This window comes from Salvelinus fontinalis, chromosome 37 (assembly GCF_029448725.1).
Source record: "Salvelinus fontinalis isolate EN_2023a chromosome 37, ASM2944872v1, whole genome shotgun sequence".
NCBI classification, from domain to species: Eukaryota; Metazoa; Chordata; class Actinopteri; order Salmoniformes; family Salmonidae; genus Salvelinus; species Salvelinus fontinalis.
The window spans coordinates 18,795,453-18,816,128 of record NC_074701.1 but is presented as its reverse complement, the minus strand read 5'-3'; the positions used below and the strand labels follow the sequence as shown (position 1 = coordinate 18,816,128).

Here is a 20,676-nt window from a genome sequence, read left to right as displayed (position 1 = left end):
AACTCAGGAGGCTGAAAAAATGTGTTTTTCATCTAAAACACTCACAAACTTTTACAGATGCACAATCGAGAGCATCCTGTTGGGCTGTTTCCCCGCCCTGTACGGCAACTGCTCCGCCCTCAACCGCAAGGCTCTCCAGAGGGTAGTGCAGTCTGCACAACGCATCACCAGGGGCAAACTACCTGCCCTCCAGGACACCTACAGCACCCGATGTCACAGGAAGGCCAAAAAGATCATCAAGGATAACAACCACCCAAGCCACTGCCTGTTCACCCCGCTATCATCCAGAAAGCGAGGTCAGTACAGGTGCATCAAAGCTGGGACCGAGAGGCTGAAAAACAGCTTCTATCTCAAGGCCATCAGACTGTTAAACAGCCATCACTAACATAGAGAGGCTGCTACCAACATACAGACTCAAATCTCTGGTCACTTAAATAAACGGACTTAATAAAGGTATCACTAGTCACCTCAAATAACGCCACTTTAATAATGTTTACATATCCTACATTACTCATCTCACATGTATATACTGTATTCTACACCATCTACTGCATCTTGCCTTTGCCGCACACCATCGCTCATCCATATATTTATATGTACATATTCTTATTCATCCCTTTACATTTGTGTGTATTTGTGTGTATAAGGTAGTTGTTGTGAATTTGTTAGATTACTTGTTAGATTTTACTGCATAATCAGAACTAGAAGCACAAGCATTTCGCTACACTCGCATTAACATCTGCTAACCATGTGTACGTGACCAATAAAATTTGATTTGATTTGATAGATACAGTATGCATTCCACAGTATACCCAGTTATCTATGGAAGTGTATGAATTGCATATTTGAATGTCATTTGTATATCATGTTTAATGAGAATTCAGACCTCAGATAGCACCTCAGGCTCTAATAAATGACTCCTACATCTTCTATGTCCTCTAGCAGAGCTTTCCCCAGAAACTCTGAGCACTAGACAGACAGGAATTTTGAGTGATGTCTAGTGATGTGCAGAGCGGACAAGAGACAAGTCTCTCAGCAGCATCAGGTAACATTTGGAAAATGTTGACTTGTGGCCCTCAAGGTTGTTCACATACTGATCTGCACAGATAAAAAGACAACTCTGAGTCAACAGAGGGATGTTATTCTCAGCATGATTTCCTGTCTTATCCTTTACCCAACATTATCCTCAAATCTTCTTTTCTCTACAAAGAGACTGTGGGGTGTATTGTATAAACGCAAGACCCACTTAACAGAGACCAAGGACAAACCCTGTCACTTGAGACCTGTGTGGAAACTACAGTGAACTACAAAAGTATTGGGACAGTGACACATATATATTTTTGTTGCTCTGTACTCCAGCACATTGAATTTGAAATAATACAATGACTAGAAAGTTAAAGTGCAGACTAACAGTTTTCATTTGAGGGTATTTTCATCCATATCGGGTGAATGAACCGTTTAGGAATTACACCACTTTTTGTACATAGTCCCCCCCATTTTAGGGGACCAAAAGTATTAGGACAAATTCACTTATACGTGTATTACAGTAGTCAAAAGATTTGTACAAATGTATTTGTCCCATATGCCTAGTGCGCAATGATTTCATCAAGCTTGTGACTCTACAAACTTGTTGAATGCATTTGCTATTTGTTTTGGTTGTGTTTCAGATTATTTTGTGCCCAATAGAATTGGTGGCTCTCATAGGGGGCTTAGCAAGCGTAAATCTAAAGAAGGTCAAACAAAAGACGCTTGTATGTGATCCCTCACCTCCTGTGGTAAACACAAATGCTGGGTTATCGTTTTTGTCCGCCATGTTAAGGTGTAAGATTAAAATTTTGACCAGTATTGTCGCAGAAAAATAATCCCGCCGCAAAAGGATTTGAATGTTTAGTGAGTCCATTCATTCATTTCCGCCAATGTAATGTTGCTTGATTGGTGGTTAGGCCATCAGCTGGCTCAAATTAGGCTACATGAAAAGTGCAATACTGTTAATTTAACCTTGTTTTACTACAAGTTTTCAGTGAATTTATGTAAATCCTTTATGTAAAACAGAGTGATCAAATTCAGAACCTACATCTGTATACTGTCTGTCTATTGTAGCTCCATGGCTTTAATCTCAATTTGATTGGTGCTGTTGATCCTCGCCCTTTGACCTCAGTTGATTACAGGCCATGGTATCTTATAGGGGATGATCCTAAAGCTTTGACAACTTCTACTGTCAATCTGAAAGGTGGAGATAAAGTGTGACAAAGCAACCCGCAATAAAAACACATTCAATATCTATAGTTTATGAGGAGTCACACTCTGTAGAATCTGCATACTGCGACTTGCAATGTAATATAATTTGCCCGTTTTTGATCTGAATTCCTTTACTTCAGCTCATAATGTCATTCTAGGTTTCAAAATGAAACAGTGCCTTGTATGAATCACAGAAAGCCATCAGACGAGAATCATGCACGCTATGCAGATTTCCTCTATCAGGCAGTGTGAACTGTGAAGCCAGAATAGGAAAAACAAACGGGCTTAGGAATGCATTCTAGGTCAAGGTGAGTCTGTGTGTGAAACTGAATACACAGATATACTGTAGACTAGATGTGTCTCAGGGTTGTGTGCGTAGGCGTGTTTGCAGGGCCAGAAAACAAGGAACTGAGCTCTAAAAAGCACCTGTGAATGAACAACAGTGCACTTTGGAACTGCTGATACGCTCTACACTGAATCCACAGTTTTCGCAGGATCAGGTGTGAGCCCCACAGTCAGAGTGGGGTGTTGTGGCTAATGCAGAGGTCGCTAAAACAAGAGAACGAAGAAACCAGAGAGGACCATTGGAGCACCACAGATCTGACCCTGTAATATGAAGGTAATACTATACATGAAATGGGACAGGACAAGCTACAACGCCTTCCAATTTGTTCAATTGCCACATACCTGCATGGCTTTGTATGTTCTTCAGTTGGTGAAAGGTGGTTATACTGTATAAGATAGTTATTGGTTTGAATCCAGATAAGAATTTCAAATAGTGTACAACAGGTCAAATGTTTTGCTGTGTTGTATGTGTGTTGTATGTGTGTTGTATATCCCATTACCATATGGTGCTGTTCCTTTATGTGCACGTAATTATGTCCTATTTCAGCGTTTCCCAAACATGTGGTTGTGATAGAAACTATGAAATAAACCATTTAAAAATGTGCTTGGTTCACAGAACCGGGGTTACCTCAGTAACCTCCGGTAGCCGCTAGATGTGGTTGTAATAAACAGAGCGGTTTCTATTTCCTTCCTACAAATGTGGCTCTATCTTTTGAATGGTTTAAGCTACAAAATATTATGACCCCATCACTGAAAGATAAGACTCTAAGGAACATGCATGTTTCCCTCTACAATGCCCACAAGCCCCGCAGGACTCATTAAAACAGAGTGGACAAGACAAGGCACTAAAGCAGACTGGGGAGAAAATAACATCATCAATGAGGATGTTCTATTCTACATAGAAAATCTTACAGAATTATTGCCTGATGATCTTCTGAACTTCCCAATACCTTTCTGATGCATCTCAGTCACTTCAAATCATACCTCTTTCAGATTGAAACGCTGTAAAAAGTCAGACTGATTTGTACCACATTTTTGACATGGTGTGTAAACATTTTTTTTGTAATATCAAGATTGGTTCGCAGGCCAAAAAAGTTCAGGAACCCCTTTAGTTTAGTTTTAGTTTATTAATTCAACCATTTTAAAAAACAAGCACACATAAAACTTGAAAAAGCCATACATGCACATGAATAAAATCATTGAGGATAACACACAATAAAGTCTGGGACTTATTTCCATTGTGGTCCTCTTGAGACAAGATGGCTAGACAAGATCCAACACAGTATGGCAGTGATAATAAAACAAAAACAGAGAAGAAGAAGAAGAACATCTATCTCATCATTCCAGTTACATCATAGGGGTTATTCATATGGGTAAAGAAGACATCAAAAATATTTGTAATTTATTTTTAAAGCTCCCCAGAGAGGACGTTGTTTTTATAAGCAGAGGCAACTCATTCCATTCTGATGCTCCAGTATACAAGAAAGTACCTTTCCCAGCATTACTCCTGAACCTGTATAAGCACACAACAGCAACACCTGCTCTGGTGCTGTGATTGTGTGCATCCCTAACACGAGGAAAGTAATCACTTAGATATCTGGGTGCAGGACCATAAATACTCCTGTAAACCAAACCTAGTCTAATCTGGGACACCCTAGCCTCAACAGGCAGCCAGTTTAGTTCCTGAAAGCAGCTCCTGCCTATGTGAGTACGTGGACTCACCTTCAATACTACTCTGATCAGCTTATTCTGGGCTATCTGGAGCTTCCCCTTCATAAGTTTAGATAAGCCCCCAAACCAGGAAGTACTAGCATAGTTAAAATGGCATTGAATGAGGACAGTGGCTAGCACTTTCATGGAGTCCTTATCAAGCAGCTTGAACTTTCTAGACAAAAACTTAGTCCTGGCATTAACCTTCCCTAGCACCTTATTGGCCATACTCACACCTCCCAAGCTTCCATCAAGGATACATCCCAAGTAGCTAACAGAGGTTTTAGTAGTTGGCACCTCACCCCCTAACTCCACTCTGATTTCAGACAACCTACACAATTTAGGTCTGGATCCAAAATAATTGCTTCAGTTTTCCCTAAGTGCAGAGATAGCTTGTTATCTCCAAGCCATTTGCTAATGTTAGTAAGCTCTGTGCTAAGTATGCTCTCCAACATAGTTTTACTTTCGTGTGACACAGGAAGGGTCGAGTCATCCGCATAAAGGAAAAGACGGCAAGAACAAGCATCTTTCATATCGTTAATATACAGTAAAAACAGCTGAGGCCCAAGCACGCTCCGTTGCGGAACGCCACAAGTCATTGGTTTTGCCTGAGACAGTGAACCATTAACCGCTACTACTTGCTCCCTTCCTGATAAATAGGACTTTACCCAGTTTAGAGGGATACTGCTTAACCCCAGTGCCTCCAGTTTGGAGATTAGGAGACAGTGGTTAACTGTATCAAAGGCCAAGTGTAGGTCAAGCAGTACCATTTCACAGAGATGTCCCTCATCAATCTCTTTCCTGATGAAGTCAGTCAAGTAAAGTAGACATGAATCAGTGGAGTATGTTTTTCTAAAAACCCAACTGAAAATCATACATTAGACCCTGTTTGTTAACATATTCATACATTTGCTCATGTACAATTCTCTCCAGGATCTTTGATGTTACACAGAGGATAGATACAGGCCCATAATTCCCAGGGTCAGACTTTATCCCCTTCTTATAAAGAGGTATAACTTTAGCTTGTTTCATGTCCCTGGGAAAGGTGCCTTGTTCAAGAGAGAGATTAACGATATGCGTAATACAAGGGCCAATTTGCTCAGCAGAATCTATTAGAAACCTTGCAGGAATATTATCCAGGCCTGTGGCTGGATAAACTCTGTCAGCATACTGACTATTTTGGCTGTTGCTACCTTTTGCAAAAGAAAAAGAGTTTGGCTGAACCCCTAATAATACTTCTTAACATGGTTGCTTCCACACAAACCAGAACTGGTGGGCAGCTTGCTAACCAGCTTGCTGGCAACAGAAGTAAAAAAAAGAGTTGAATTCATTGGCAACCTCTGCTTTTTCATATACCATCGCCCCCTTGATGTTCAGTCCAATACTGTTTAGTTTGTTTTTGGTAGTACTACTACAGCCTAGTTCCTTAAATGATTTCCAAAGCTTTTTAGGGTCATTTTTGTTCTCAATTATTTTCTCAGCAAAGTAACCCCTCTTAGCTTCATCCATCCTGCTCTGTGCTTCATTTCTGTGATGTTTATATAGGACAAAATCATGCTGCTCTTGAAAGTTCATTTTTTACAGGCCTTATTCCTTGCTTGGATAGATTCTAGAATCTCATGATTAAACCAAGGGCTAGATCTCTGCTTTACCCTGACCCGTCTACTGGGAGCCAACACATTCACCACATCAACGAATCTACATTTAAAGACTTCCCAGGCACTGTCTACCCCTACACTATCTAGCACAGGTGACCAGTCAATTTTACCCACTTCCTCCCTAAACTTTTCAACACAGTATTTTTTGAGTCCTCTAATTCTAACGGTTTTGTGACACTTAAATACATCTTAAAAACCCTCCTTGTGCAAAATGTAATAAAATGATCACTGATTCCATATACTATTACTCCACTCTGCGAGTCCACTCTCTGTCATAGAGTATATACAATATGTACACAGCACAAGAGCTCAAATGCAGCATATGTGGCACTTTAATTTTGTTCGCTGTCGTGAACACAAACATGGATATTAGAGTGCAGGTCCGCAGATTAAACTGTCCCCAAGGGGAGAACAGCTTTACTGAATATGCAAAATGTTGTAAAGTGAAACTTGACCGAGGAGAATGACCTATTATGACAGATAATGTTTAGGGCACATACAAGTGGGGAGAAGAAGTATTTGATACACTGTCGATTTTGGTACACTTCAACTGTGAGACGGTGTGAATAAAATGAAAATTAATTACTTAAAAATCATACAATGTGATTTTCTGGATTATTGTTTTAGATTCCGCCTCTCACAGTTGAAGTGTACCTATGATAAAAATTATAGACCTCTACATGCTTTGTAAGTAGGAAAACCTGCAAAATTGACAGTGTATCAAATACCTCTTCTCCCCACTGTATATGTTTAGTTTTCTCTTTCCAAGAGAAAAGGTTTAGCCTACAGTTGATGCTTGAATAGTGCTATAAAGTTTCTAGTCTTACTCAATCAATCAATCAAATTTATTTATAAAACCCTTCTTACATCAGCCAATGTCACAAAGTGCTGTACAGAAACCCAGCCTAAAACCCTAAACAGCAAGCAATGCAGATGTAGAATGGTGGATAGGAAAATGGTGGATAGGAAAAACTCCTTAGAAAGGCCAGAACCTAGGAAGAAATCTAGAGAGGAACCAGGCTCTGAGGGGTGGCCAGTCCTCTTCTGGCTGTGCTGGGTGGATATTATAATAGAACACGGCCAAGATGTTCAAATGTTCATAGATGGCCAGCAGGGTCAGATAATAATAATCACAGTGGTTGTAAAGGGTGTAACAGGACAGTAGTACCTGGTAGAGTTTCTCACACCACAGATGTTTTACCGCTGATGCACCACTTTTGTGTTTGCTTCAGGCCAATGGAACCCAAGGAGATGGTGTATATCTTTTTTTATTATATTATTTTAATATTTTACCTTTATTTAACTAGGCAAGTCAGTTAAGAACAAATTCTTATTTTCAATGACGGCCTAGGAACAGTGGGTTAACTGCCTTGTTCAGGGGAAGAATGACAGATTTTTACCTTTACAGCTCAGTGATTCAATCTTGCAACCTTTCGGTTACTGGCCCAACGCTCTAACCACTAGGCTACACTGCCGCCCCATGTATATCTTTATCTCTGACGGTCATTGTTGGGAATGAGGCATACTGAAACAAAGCATTATTTGGGATACTGAAACAAAGAATTAGCCTGCTCCAATGTTTGTTTATACACAGACATTGTTGATAAAAGGTGTTTTTGTAATGTTTGTTCAAATTTTCACGGATAGTTTGCATAAAGAATTGGAGAGTTGGGGATCTATTCAGTGAGCCGAGTGTGTCAGTCATCCATACTCTTTTCAGACAGTTCTTTTCTTAGTGCTCTTCTCTGCCGGTAATTATATCTGAATGCAGCTCGGGCTTTCTTGTCTCTAAGAATGCCGGGAAGATAACATAACCATGTTAGGGCATTGCTGTTGCTGAGATCCCTTGTCGTAGCAGGGTTGTATGATAGTGTATCTAATTTCATTTCAGTCTGAAATTCAACAGACAATTTATCAATCTGTCTCATCACCCCTTCTGTCTGATTCTATTCAGGTCCTGAAACTGTTACTATAATTGGAACAGGAGTTCTGACATCATTCTTAGCAGTGTAGGTTGTCGGTCAGCAGGGTAACACACTATGGGTCTGCCTCAATCCTCCATCCCTCGCTTACTGTCACTCTTTGAACATAACCCTTAATCCCCACCTATATGTCCCTGGTACAGCCCCCCTCCAGATGTTCAGTCTGTCTTAATGAGACTGGTGCTCCTAATAATAACTCTTCCTCCCTCCCCCCCCCCCCAAGGTCGCTACAACAACCACTGAGATACAGACACACAAGCCTAGCCCATCCGATCAAACGCAACCCCTTTCCACACCTCGATGAGACTTGTTAACAATGCTACTACAGGCAATGTGTGAAAATGATGTTAGCTTTTTCATAAAAGCATGAAACTTGGTACACTTGTATAGTTTTGGGTCCTGGACATTTTCAGAAAGGGAGCCATCGCAAAAAACGCCTCTTGGCAGCCAATTTTATTTTCTGCCATAGCCAGTCAATCCATTTTATTTCATATGATTACAATGGTAATATGAATATGGATTACTGCCAGTACAACATCATAAACAGTTTCGATTATTATATAATGGTCAACGGGGTTGAGCCATGGCAAAGAAATCAAATTAAATCTCTGTTTCTGAAAACGTACAAAATAGAATATAATTTTTTTATACATAATGCTGGAAAGTGAAGCTCAGTTTGGGGGTAATGCCATCAACCATTTTTTAGTCAACCATTTTTGATTCTGCATCACCAAAAATGTATGGAGTCAGCCATTGACACCAAGCCGAAGGCAGGAGCAAGCAGGATTCTAAACGGGACAAGAATGTATGGTCCCCCCACTTCCCCATTCTCACTTCATAGACTTCAAGGCTTTTGCTAGTATACATGGCGAAACTCTCTGGAAGATCTTGAGATCCGATTCAATATATACTAATCAAGGTATACTATTTTGACCACTTTGAATGCAGTGTCATTATGGGCAAGTCTGCGCGGTTCACTGTGCAGTCTGGAGTGAGACAGGGTTCCCTCATCTCTCAGATCCTCTTCCTTATTACTATTGACTGGATCATGACCAAAACCACATCATACAAACCCAGAGATATTCAGTGGACCCTGTTCTCCCAGCTGGAAGATCTCTAAACTTAGCCATAAACCTCACATTGTGCATATGCCCAAGTCATCCCATCTGGAGATCTGATAAATTCAGCCTCAAAACAAATACCCCCTATATAACAGCAATGTCAAATCAGTTCTATTGTATGCTTTGTCCGTGTATGTCGACAACTCTCAGGCTAGGGTCTTGTACACTCTGATCTACTATGACCCTGTTGGTCATCCATGTGCTTATTATAATTCGTCTTGCCTAAATGAACAACTGTCTGGTGGTCAGATGTACTCTGCTGTACTTTCTTGCCTAAATTGACAGCTTGTCACAGCTCGCACTCCAACCTTTTACTATGTACAGCTAAAGAAGGTTTCTTCCAGCCACATAGCTGCTGCTTGCTCTTTGTGGTCTCGGCCGGGTTGTTGTAAAGCACTCTGTGAAAATTGTTGTGAAAAACGCTATGTAAATAACACTTGTATTCATAGATTTTGATGTGATGCGAAATGAGCTTGATTGATGTTATATTGACTGCTAGTGCCATCATAAAGAAGAATTGGGAAGTGTTCAAAAATGAAAATGTTCTGTTCTGAAATATAAGTTGAGGAGTGGTGATTGGCATTTGGGTCCAGCAATCACTTGAGGTACATACCTGCCCATGAAATCACCCAATGAGCTCCCTGGGTGCAGACCAATCAAATGCCCTTCCTGTGTTCTGTAAATTGAAGCAGTGTCACACAGTATCCACTTTCATAACCAGGGGCAAGAAGACAGCAGCTGTATGGCTTTCTATGCCACTTACATGATATTCTATTGTGTTGACATTGTCAGAAACTGCAATTTTATTGGATATTCTTCTATGGCTTACCATGGTGGTCCACTAGTATATAATCATCTGAACAATTTATGATGTTGTACATGGCAACATTGTAATCCGTGACCATCAAAACATAGGTGTACACATCACCTTTTCTGTGTTCAACAAATACGAAGTAAAATACATTGTCCGGTTATGGCAGATTAGAAAAATGTCTGCAACGGCCACCAGGAGGCATTTATGCGATGGCTCCCTTTCTGAAAATGTTCATGCTTTTATGAAAAAAATTAGGCACATATCACCTGGACTATAAACAACAATATTTTTTATTTATCTCAGCAGCATGCACTAGGCACAGCTAATTAGGAAAATCAAAGGTTATTTTTGTTCCCTCTGCTAGATAAATATAATTACATAATTTGACCCTCCATGTACAATTACAATATCCCAAACAAGGACAGTTGATCAATCAATCAATCAAGTTTATTTTATATAGCCCTTCGTACATCAGCTAATATCTCGAAGTGCTGTACAGAAACTCAGCCTAAAACCCCAATCATCAAGCAATGCAGGTGTAGAAGCAGGCTTTGTCATGACTTCCTTTTGTTTGATCACACATTTTCTGTCTTCCAATCAAACACCCTCTCTGCCTGTATTTTTCACCAGTTACCGTGGTGAGGATAGGTCCTTTACTGAAGGTCCCCATCCCCTGATCTTCACCCTCCTCTCGCACAGCCAATGAACTCACACTGTTGCATTTGAATGTTGTCCAGGAGTGTCTGACTCTCATGTTATCAAAGCAGGATATAGTATGTTGGTTGCCCCTGGATACTAATCTACAGTCAGTTTTGCATTACCAATTGTTAAGGTTATGATTTGGGAAAGGTAAGCTGATCCTAGATCTGTGCTGAAGGGAAACCTTATGAATTACAATAAATACTGTTTTATAGTGTCATAGCTATCTAATCCATTCTACCACATAGTACTACAATACTCCCATACTCCCATTACTTTTCATCTTAATATGCCATCTCAAGCAAGTTACATTCATGCTTTTCATTCGTTGTCATGCAAAGACGGACATACAGTACCATGGCATGTGACATCCCTGTAGAAGAAGTAGACTTAAAATCACATTGTTCTCTTGTAACTTGACAACTATGAGCACTGTCAATTCCAGGTGGACATGTTTTCACTGTCTGTCGCCACCCAGCAACTTAGAAAATTAACATTCATCCGGGTCCCATTGAGTATTGCAGTTTCCATAGCAACAGGGACAAAGTGATGGAGAGTGGTCGAGAGTGATGGGGAGTGTGTCAGGGAGTAGGTGAGGTAGGAGTCGAAATAATGTGTGTGTGTGTGTGTGTTCATGTGTGTGTGGGGGGGGGGGGAACCAAGAGAGAGAGGAGGAGGAGAGAGAAAGAGGAGGATAAGAGAGAGAGAGAGAGAGAGAGCGAAAGAGGAGGATGAGAGAAAGAGGAGGATGAGAGAGGGAGAGAGAGTGGAGGAAGAGAGAGAAAGAGGAGGATGAGAGAGGGAGCGAGAGTGGAGGAAGAGAGAGAGAGAGGGGAGGATGAGAGAGAAAGAGGAGGATGAGAGAGGGAGCGAGAGTGGAGGAAGAGAGAGAGAGAGGGGAGGATGAGAGAGAAAGAGGAGGATGAGAGAGGGAGCGAGAGTGGAGGAAGAGAGAGAGAGAGGGTAGGATGAGAGAGAAAGAGGAGGATGAGAGAGGGAGCGAGAGTGGAGGAAGAGAGAGAGAGAGGGTAGGATGAGAGAGAAAGAGGAGGATGAGAGAGGGAGCGAGAGTGGAGGAAGAGAGAGAGAGAGAGAGGGGAAGATGAGAGAGAGAGAGGAGGATGAGAGAGAGAGAGAGAGAGAGAGAGGAGGAGGATGAGACAGAGAGAGAAGAGGATGCAAGAGAGACAGAATGTCTATGTGAGGGGGCGTTTTTTTTGCCATCAAACCTTCTATTTTTGACAGAGCATTCATTCATGCAATTTCCTCTCTCTCTCTTCTTCTTCCAGGTAGATGGAGTGGCAAAGAAGCTGTCTGCCTGACTGAGCATCTCCTCATTATCATTCCCCCTCCCCTCTCTTCATCCAATTCCCTAGTCCTATCTGCCATCCCCCTCTCCACCACATACAGAGCCAAACAACTACCACCACCGATCTCTAACACCGTTGCACACACACATAGAGAGACACACACACAAACACACACACACACACTACCCCTCTCTCCTGGGATACGATTTGAAGATTCGCAAGTGCAGCCTCTCATTTGTAATCAGATGAAAGAAAGGATTATCTCAAGGTTTGCCCCATCTTGTTCCCGGCCAGGATAGAGGGACGGAGGAGGAAGAGGAGGAAGAGACTGGAGAGGAGGGAGGGAGGAGTCTGTGGATGGTGCGTGGTGAGAGGAGGTCACCTGTAGAGAACCACTTTCCTCTCCATTCAAACAACCTGGACTAACAGGTGTTTATCCTGGGATCCTGGGGGATAACTTGACTCTGACACACACAGAGAGAGAGAGAGAGAGAGAGAGAGAGAGAGAGAGAGAGAGAGAGAGAGAGAGAGAGAGGGAGGGAGAGAGAGAGAAATAAAGAAGAGGAACATAAGGCACGGATCTTATATTTTTTCTAAAAGGTAAGCAGGGGTTACAACAGAGACCTTTCAGGGTGAAAAAAGTGAAATCTCTGCATTCCAGAGGTGTAGAAATGTTGTTGTTGTTGTGTGTGTGTGTGTGTGTGTGTGTGTGTGTGTGTGTGTGTGTGTGTGTGTGTGTGTGTGTGTGTGTGTGTGTGTGTGTGTGTGTGTGTGTGTGTGTGTGTGTGTGTGTGTGTGTGTGTGTGTGTGTGTGTGTGTGTGTGTGTGTGTGTGTGTGTGTGTGTGTGTGTGTACATGGTTGGGAGTGGGTGGGTGGGTGGGTGGGTGGGTGGGTAGAATTTACCTGCAGGTTATTTGGGGGAAGAAATGAATGCAGGCCTTGAGTGAGTCATTCAGTCCCCATCTGGCCCTGGTCTCATACACACTTCAGATACTTGGGGCATTATAAGTGTGTCTGTAGCATAGTAGTAGGAATATCCAGTTGTTGCATTGCGTGAGGTACATTCTGAAATATTCAAAGCATTTATGTAAAAAGAAAAAAGGCAACTAATGCATTTATCTGACTTCTCACACCTCTATTTTCAGACTACCACACATCAGGTGTTTGGTTCTGGTGTCAGTGGGCAAAGTGTTGGCATTCCTTTCTTTATTACTGACTGGCCTCATGCTCCTAAACCTTTAGGCCATATCATCTGCCTGCTTTGTCTATTTCCAGAAGTGATCTAACCTCTGCTTTTAACCAGCTTAGATGTAACCAATTTATAGGAGACAGATGACTTGTTGTGCCTCTGTGCTTAGTCACACTTTATTTGGATAGTCCGCATTGTCAACTATCTGTTCATAAGCAACTACTAGCTAAGGTTAAGGTTGGGGTTAGGGTAAGGGTTAAGGTTAGGGTTAGGGCTACGGTTAAGGTTAGGGTTAGGGTAAGGGTTAAGGTTAGGGTAAGGGCTAAGGTTAGGGTTAGGGTTAGGGTTAGGGTTAGGGTAAGGGTTAAGGTTAAGGTTAGGGTAAGGGTTAAGGTTAGGGTAAGGGTTAAGGTTAGGGTAAGGGCTAAGGTTAAGGTTAGGGTTAGGGTAAGGGTTAAGGTTAGGGTAGGGGTTAAGGTTAAGGTTAAGGTTAAGGTTAGGGTTAGGGTAAGGGTTAAGGTTAGGGTAAGGGTTAAGGTCAGGGTTAGGGTAAGGGTTAGGGTTAGGGTAAGGGTTAAGGTTAGGGTTAAGGTAAGGGTAAGGGTTAAGGTTAGGGTAAGGGCTAAGGTTAAGGTTAGGGTTAGGGTAAGGGTTAAGGTTAGGGTTAGGGTTAGGGTAAGGGTTAAGGTTAGGGTAAGGGTTAAGGTTAGGGTAAGGGTTAAGGTTAAGGTTAGGGTTAGGGTTAAGGTTAGGGTATGGGCTAGGGTTTAGTAGATAGTTGAAATGTTACTGATCGTCTGTAGAGCATCTACAGATGGACTATCCAAAAAATGTTACTCTGTGCTCTGTACTTCAGATTAGTTTATCCACTGACACCAGGCCCTACAGTGATTCCATTGCACAATGTTAAATGACTTACACAAACACATAATGTTGGAAATGACTGTGAAAACATTCAGCTTTGAGCTGTCAACACAGATAAATTCAAGAAATATATTGAACGACTCACAGAGACCATCATGCATGTCATGCATGTTATCCCAAAAAGACTGTTCATGTTGCAGCTGCTTTCTTATTCAGTCTGTAAAGCCCTCACAGAGCCCCTACATGTTACTAATGAGGAGGTGTACCATGGGACTGGGGTGGGATGGAGAGCTACCATGGGGCGTTAGTCTCCCAGGGTAGAGCAGGCTCATTGGTGATGCTTTTAAAGCTAAACTGACCCTAGAGGCCTCTTATGTGAAGTAGAATAACAAGACACTAAATGTGAATGAAATGCAACATTTTAAAAAGCCCATAGAAGGCTATATAGAAAGGTCAAATTCAAATTCTATTGTTAATGTGCACCAGTCTGGTTTTAGATCAGGACATAGCACCGTCTCAGCAGCTACGCTAGTCTTAAATGATGTGTTAAATTGCTTAGATCATAGGAATCACTGTGCTGCCTTATTTACAGACCTATCCAAGGCCTTTGATACTGTCGACCATCCCCTCCTCATTCAAAGGTTGTCTGAAATGGGCCTCGGGCAGATGTCTCGCATGTGGTTTGGGAGCTGTCAGAAAAGGACACTGTGTGCTTTCAAGTCAATATCACTAAAGGTGTCCTGCAGGGGATGATTTTGTGACCGGTCCTCTTTACTATTTATATCAATAATATTGGTCTATCTGCAAAAACCTGTTACATTCATCTGTATGCAGATGACACTGTTATGTATGCTGTTGCTCCTACTGCTGACCAGGCTATGTTGGAGCTGCAATCAGATTTTGTTGCCTTGCAGAAAGCCCTTGTTGATTTAAAACGTGTACTTAATGGGGGAAAAACTAAATGTATGTTGTTTTCTAATTCTCGTAGAAATATTTCAGATGGTTCTCTCAGCGAGCAGATTCCCGCCTATAAACATCTAGGCTTTTGGATTGACAATGTGAGATTTAAAAAAAATGGATGAGCTAATTAAGAAGCTGAGATTTAAAGTAGGCTTCTTTTATTGAAGAGCACATAAAGAACATGTATGATACATACACAACGTATCTTTGCTGTCTTACACAGGAGCGTAATTACATTTACATGTTAAGGGTACATTTTGGCTGTATAGAACAAATATTTCAAGAGTCTAAATAAGAATACAATTTGGATAAAGCCACAGAAAAACAACAGAAAAAAAAAATGAAATTGTAAGTGTCGACGCTGGTAGATACAGGAAGCAGGTATAGGGAGTGATGGTGACGGACATGACAGCGTCTGGACAAAACACACAACGACATTAATGCAGACACAGGGAACAAACGGGGAAGCAGACAGTTATAGACGGGGCAATCAACAAAGGGAAGTAGTCCAGGTGAGTCCAATGAGCGCTGCTGCGCATAATGATGGTGACAGGTGTGCATAATGAAGGGCAGCCTGGCGCCCTCAAGTGCCAGAGAGGGAGAGCGGGAGCAGACGTGACAGAAATGACAGATTAAGACCAGTACGATATGGCAGGAACTCTGACCAGACACCTGGTCATACCTATGTTGTCTATGTTGCAAGATTGATGTAATTCTCTTCATATCAGCAAGTTTAATAAAGTAGGCTTATTTTATATAAATAAATTCTATCTCTCCCTAAACAGCAGGAAGCAGGTTGTACAGGCAACCTTCCTGCCAGCTCTTGATTATGGTGACAGCATTTATCAGAATGCAACAACCACTACTCCAAAACCCCTGGATGCACTGTACCATAGTGTGCTTGGCTTTATCACAGGTAACAGGTTAAATACTCATCACTGCATCATTAATCAGAAGGTCGGCTGGACCTCTCTAAATTCCTGTAGATCACTTCATTTCTACCTTTTTTGTTTACAAAGCTATGCTGCACAAGTTTCCAACTCACATCTCTGTTAAAGTAGAAAAATATGAGGCACCAAACCCGCTCACAGGGTTGGTTAACTTGAGGTCTCTTGTGTCTCTACCGACCTAGGTATATCAGCGTTTAATTTGAACACAACCCCATGTTTGGAATCATTTACAATCCTCATTACATCTTGAATCCCTGGTGCCAATAGGGCAGTTTAGAACACTGATGAGGAACACATTCACTGAGGTGTGTTGTGGTTGAAATCTTTTCTTTGTGAAATGTAGTGTATCTGTAACTGCTGTATCTTGTAGTTGATTTTTTTGCTGTTTTATTGAATTAGCATGTTGATTTGTGAATTGTTTGTTCTTAGGGCACTATTGAGAATGAGACCCTGGTCTCAACTGGGCTCCCCTGAATAAATACAAGTAAAAAAACACATACATGTTAATAGATTGGGCAAAACATCCTTTAAATCATCATTCCTGTGTTGGGAAACTTGTTGTTGGTTAAGTGAAACCTGTTTCGTGTATACAGTATAAGGGTATTTGACTTAAAGGTTATGTGACCGAGGTTTAGCACTGTAGCCGACATTGTATCATCACGCCATGTCACAAGTTAACACATCCAGTACCAAAGCTTTAGAGAGGCTACATTGGAGACATCCCTTAATGCTCTCAAAGAAGACACAGACAATCTTGTGTTTCTCCTTTAATCTAATGGAACATTGAGGGGCTGATCCAGACCTAATCTGACGGGCTAATCTCTGCCACTGTGAGTGAGGGACACCTGACCAGTCTGCTCATGGTGTAACAGATGTGATTGTACTTCGTAACTCAATTTATTTATTTATTTTTATTTAACCTTTATTTAACTAGGCAAGTCAGTTAAGAACAAATTCTTATTTACAATGACGGCCTACCAGAAGGCAAAAGGTCTCCTGTGGGGACTGGGGCTGGGATTAAAGAACATTTAAAAAAGAACAATATAGGACAAAACACATCACGAGAAGAGAGACACCACAACACTACATAAAGAGAGACCTAAGACAAGGTAGAAACACATGAAAACACAGCATGGTAGCAACACAACATGACAACAACATGGTAGCAACACAACATGGCAGCAGCACAACATGGTAGCAGCACAAAACATGGTGCAAACATTACTGGGCACAGACAACAGCACAAAGGGCAAGAAGGTAGAGACAGCAATACACCATGCGAAGCAGCCACAACTGTCAGTAAGAGAGTTTTTGAATGAAGAGATGGCGATAAAATGGTCCAGTTTGAGTGGTTGTTGCAGCTCGTTCCAGTCGCTAACTGCAGCGAACTGGGGACCTTTAACAGAATGTGACTGGCAGAACGGGTGTTGTATGTGGAGGATGAGGGCTGCAGTAGGTATCTCAGCTAGGGGGGAGTGAGGCCTAAGAGCGTTTTGTAAATAAGCATCAACTAGTGGATCTTACGATGGGTATACAGAGATGACCAAAAAAAAATGTCTTTTGGTATTTGTTTCATCAGTCCATTGTTGATATAGTCCCAAAATGTTTTGCATGTCAGCAATCATGTTTCCAAGATAAGTAACTTTCAAAATACAGAAATACAGCCGGTAAGATGCATTTAGCATCATATTTTGCATCATCGCAAACGTCAATATATTGATATGCAAGCAGTAGGTCCTGTTCTGAAATAATGCATTTCATTTTCATATTTACAATGTGTATGAATTTAAAAAACGCATTATACAGGCTGTATTTCTGTATTTTGAAGAATATATATCTTGGAAACTTGACATGCTAAACATTTTGGGACTATATCAACATGAACTAATGAAACAAATACCAAAAGATAGTTTTGGTGTGGAGTTTCCTTATAACGTGTCAAAACACTTGGGCTAGACTTGACTTCAATTATTTAAAAAACATTGAAATTCTAGCTGTCAAGTCTGTCGTTACAGTACACTAGCTCCCAGCAGGAGGATGAGTCATCTCATAATGAATCAATTAGCATAGTACCAGATCACTGGTTTCATCAGGGAGTCCTCATGCATAGACTGTGTACAGTAAGCTCCCATTGACATAAATAAGAGCTTATGTCCCTGTCTATTTCCATTGTGTTCCAGGGCTATCTCATGGCAGAGAGTGGGCATCCCGTGTCAGCACTATACCCACCAGGGGGCAGTGTTTCCCCTGACTCTGCCCTCTGCACTGACCCCCTCCTACCTCTCTCTAAGAGCTCCACAGATGGGCTGACAGGTCCTCTGAGGCAGGAGGAACTCAGGAAGGGCTCCAGTGAGCATACGGCTCCATGCTCCCAAAGAGACAGAGAAACAGGCAGACAGGGACCTTCTCAGGCCGTCCAGCACAACATCCAACCGCACACATCTGACCGCGTGGACCCCAGGAATGCTGTCCGCCCTCACACAGCCCATCACCACGAGGAGGGCGTCACCAATCATGGTCACGAAGCCTTATCAGCCTTCGGAGAGAGCCAGGCGCCCCACCCCTTATCATCATCACAGAGAGACCTGGGAGGACAGGATCTATCCAGGCTGCCTGTCCAGAGGAGTCACTCAGATACGCTCCACATGCTCAGGGAGGTCCCTGCCCCTCCACCTCACAGTGAAAACAGCTGCCCTTCGTGCCCAGGGAGAGACTACCTTTCCCAGGATGCCTCTCGTAAGGCTTTCTCCACCTTAGCCTGCAAGCAGCCCTTGCAGCTCCAGCACTGCAATACAACCACAACCAACCCCACTGCCTGCAGACGGGGAAACGGCGGGGGAGGCAGACCCACACAGCAGCCTCAGGCCGGGTGTGTCAGGGTCGGTGCCCCTAGCCCCTCTAACACAGCCGCTAAGGTCGGCGGTGAGGCCCAACGCCTACAATCATGTGAGGAGGCCATCTGCTACTGCACTTTCGTCCACCCCCACGGGACGTTGAAGGACACTTTTGCGGCATACTGCCACCCCCAACCCATCACCACCCCTGCCCAGCTGCTGTCACACCTTCCGTGCACAGAAGCTGAGTTCAGGGACCAGAGGGTGCTCCCGCCTCACCTGGCGCCTACCCTCCTCTCCCTCCCTCGCCTCATGTCCTCCGTCAGCGAGACAGGGCTGGATGCCAAGCGCCTGCTGCAATGCTGCAACCTCAATTGCAACCTCAACTGCTCCTGGGCCAACACTCTACACCCTAGTGGAGCCCTGCAGCAGGACATTCAGAAATATAGCTATATAAGCAGCAACAATAGAGCCACCAGGGACACAGGGACCATGATGTCCCCCAGGGAGCTCAGGGACGTGGGGGTGCAGACGGGCCAGGTCCACGAGACGTGTCCGGCCCACGTGTTCCCCCAGGTCTGCCTGGTGGAGGAGAATGGGAATGAGAACGGGAACGGGAACATGAACGAGAATGGGAATGAGACAGACACGTCCCAGAAGCCCCCAGTGAAGGAGGTGAAGTGGGATGCGGAAGGGATGACATGGGAGGTGTACGGGGCTTCTGTGGATCCTGAGGAGCTGGGCCTGGCCATCCAAAAGCACCTGGAGCTGCAGATCAAGGAGACTGCTGGCCGCGCTGCCAAGCTGCCCCGCCAGGATCCAGCTACATCCAGGAAGAGCAGCGGTGGTGCCATTGGCTGGAGGAAGAGGAGCGGGGTGTTGGGCTATATCAGAACCCCAGCCTGCTGTGCACGCTCCAGCACGGCCGTTGACTGAGAGGGGAAACACCGGGTTCCATGGTCAAGATAGCTGTTGCTTTATTACACATCAAATGTGACTCCAATACACCAGAGATAGTGTGACCAGTCTGGATTAAGAGAATCTGTGTGGCTGTCAGAATCATGGCATGTGTACAACAACCTACCATCATATTGCTGAAAGAGGTGAATGGAAAGACAGTGAAAGGTTCCATTTGGATGGACTTTATTGGTAACGGTACCTTCATCATCACCGTAGATGCCAAGTGATAGAACAGAGTGCTGCCATAACAGTCATACATAAAGTGAAAAGTGATATAATGGTTTCTTACTCGTTTAAGAATGAGTTTTTTACTGGGGGGGGGGGGGGGGGGGGGGGGGGGATTTTAACTCGATCTGAACAAGGGGTTTGTGTAAACGAACATGCTAAAAGATATAAACAACACAGTATAGGAAAAGAAAGCTCCAATACACCACAGACTTCGAATCACCATGGCCAGTAATATGTGTCTATCTTCCTCTCATTTCTGATGCTATGATTCAGTCAAATTCTGTGTGAATGTTTGAAACATAGCGTATACTGTATAGGATTTAGCACATGGTAGAGACCACAGAAATGTATACCGTTTCACAATCACTTCTACCGCTCCGTATTCACATGGAAAATATAGAAAAGTTATCGCAATGCTGAATTGACAGTACGTCATTAGACTAGCATAGAGCAAGACTTAAACTGACCTTCGAGGATTCATGCAACACTGTGATGCAGAGGAGAATACCGTGACATAGAGAAGGGGTTAACAGACTGGAGAATGTTCATCAAGAACGCAAACATCTCATCACATCATACAATATATTAATGCACATAACAATAGGTGAAATGGCCTGTTTGTGAATACATTTTTCATTCCATTTTTCAACTTCTCTTATATAAACAGTTATTGCGTTTGACCCTTTAATGCCAGGTAGACAAACTCATTCCATGGAGGGCGTAGTGTCTGCTGGTTGTTGATTTTCCCTGTTAATTAAGACCTAGACAACAAGGTGAGGGAAGTTCCTTATAATCAGTGGCCTTAATTAAACA

General features: G+C 42.8%; 1 protein-coding gene across 2 annotated transcripts; it reads left to right on the top strand.

Annotated features, from left to right (window-relative positions):
• Positions 1 to 2,645: 2,645 nt before the first annotated feature.
• Positions 2,646 to 19,956, top strand: LOC129836304 (uncharacterized). 2 transcript variants are annotated; one of them, XR_008756642.1, is made up of 3 exons: positions 2,646 to 2,857; positions 11,857 to 12,477; positions 14,524 to 17,993. XR_008756642.1 is itself a non-coding variant. In XM_055902283.1 (3 exons), the coding sequence occupies exon 3, from the start codon at positions 18,031 to 18,033 to the stop codon at positions 19,609 to 19,611; it is 1,581 nt and encodes a 526-aa protein (XP_055758258.1). In that variant the 5' UTR covers positions 2,646 to 2,857; positions 11,857 to 12,477; positions 18,022 to 18,030; the 3' UTR covers positions 19,612 to 19,956. The 2 variants fall into 2 exon arrangements, 1 of the variants encoding a protein (XP_055758258.1); XM_055902283.1 differs by lacking the exon at positions 14,524 to 17,993 and adding an exon at positions 18,022 to 19,956.
• Positions 19,957 to 20,676: the final 720 nt, after the last annotated feature.

Coding starts and splice junctions, on each gene's coding strand:
- LOC129836304 (XM_055902283.1), top strand. CDS start 18,031: ATGGCAGAGAGTGGGCATCCCGTGTCAGCACTATACCCACCAGGGGGC.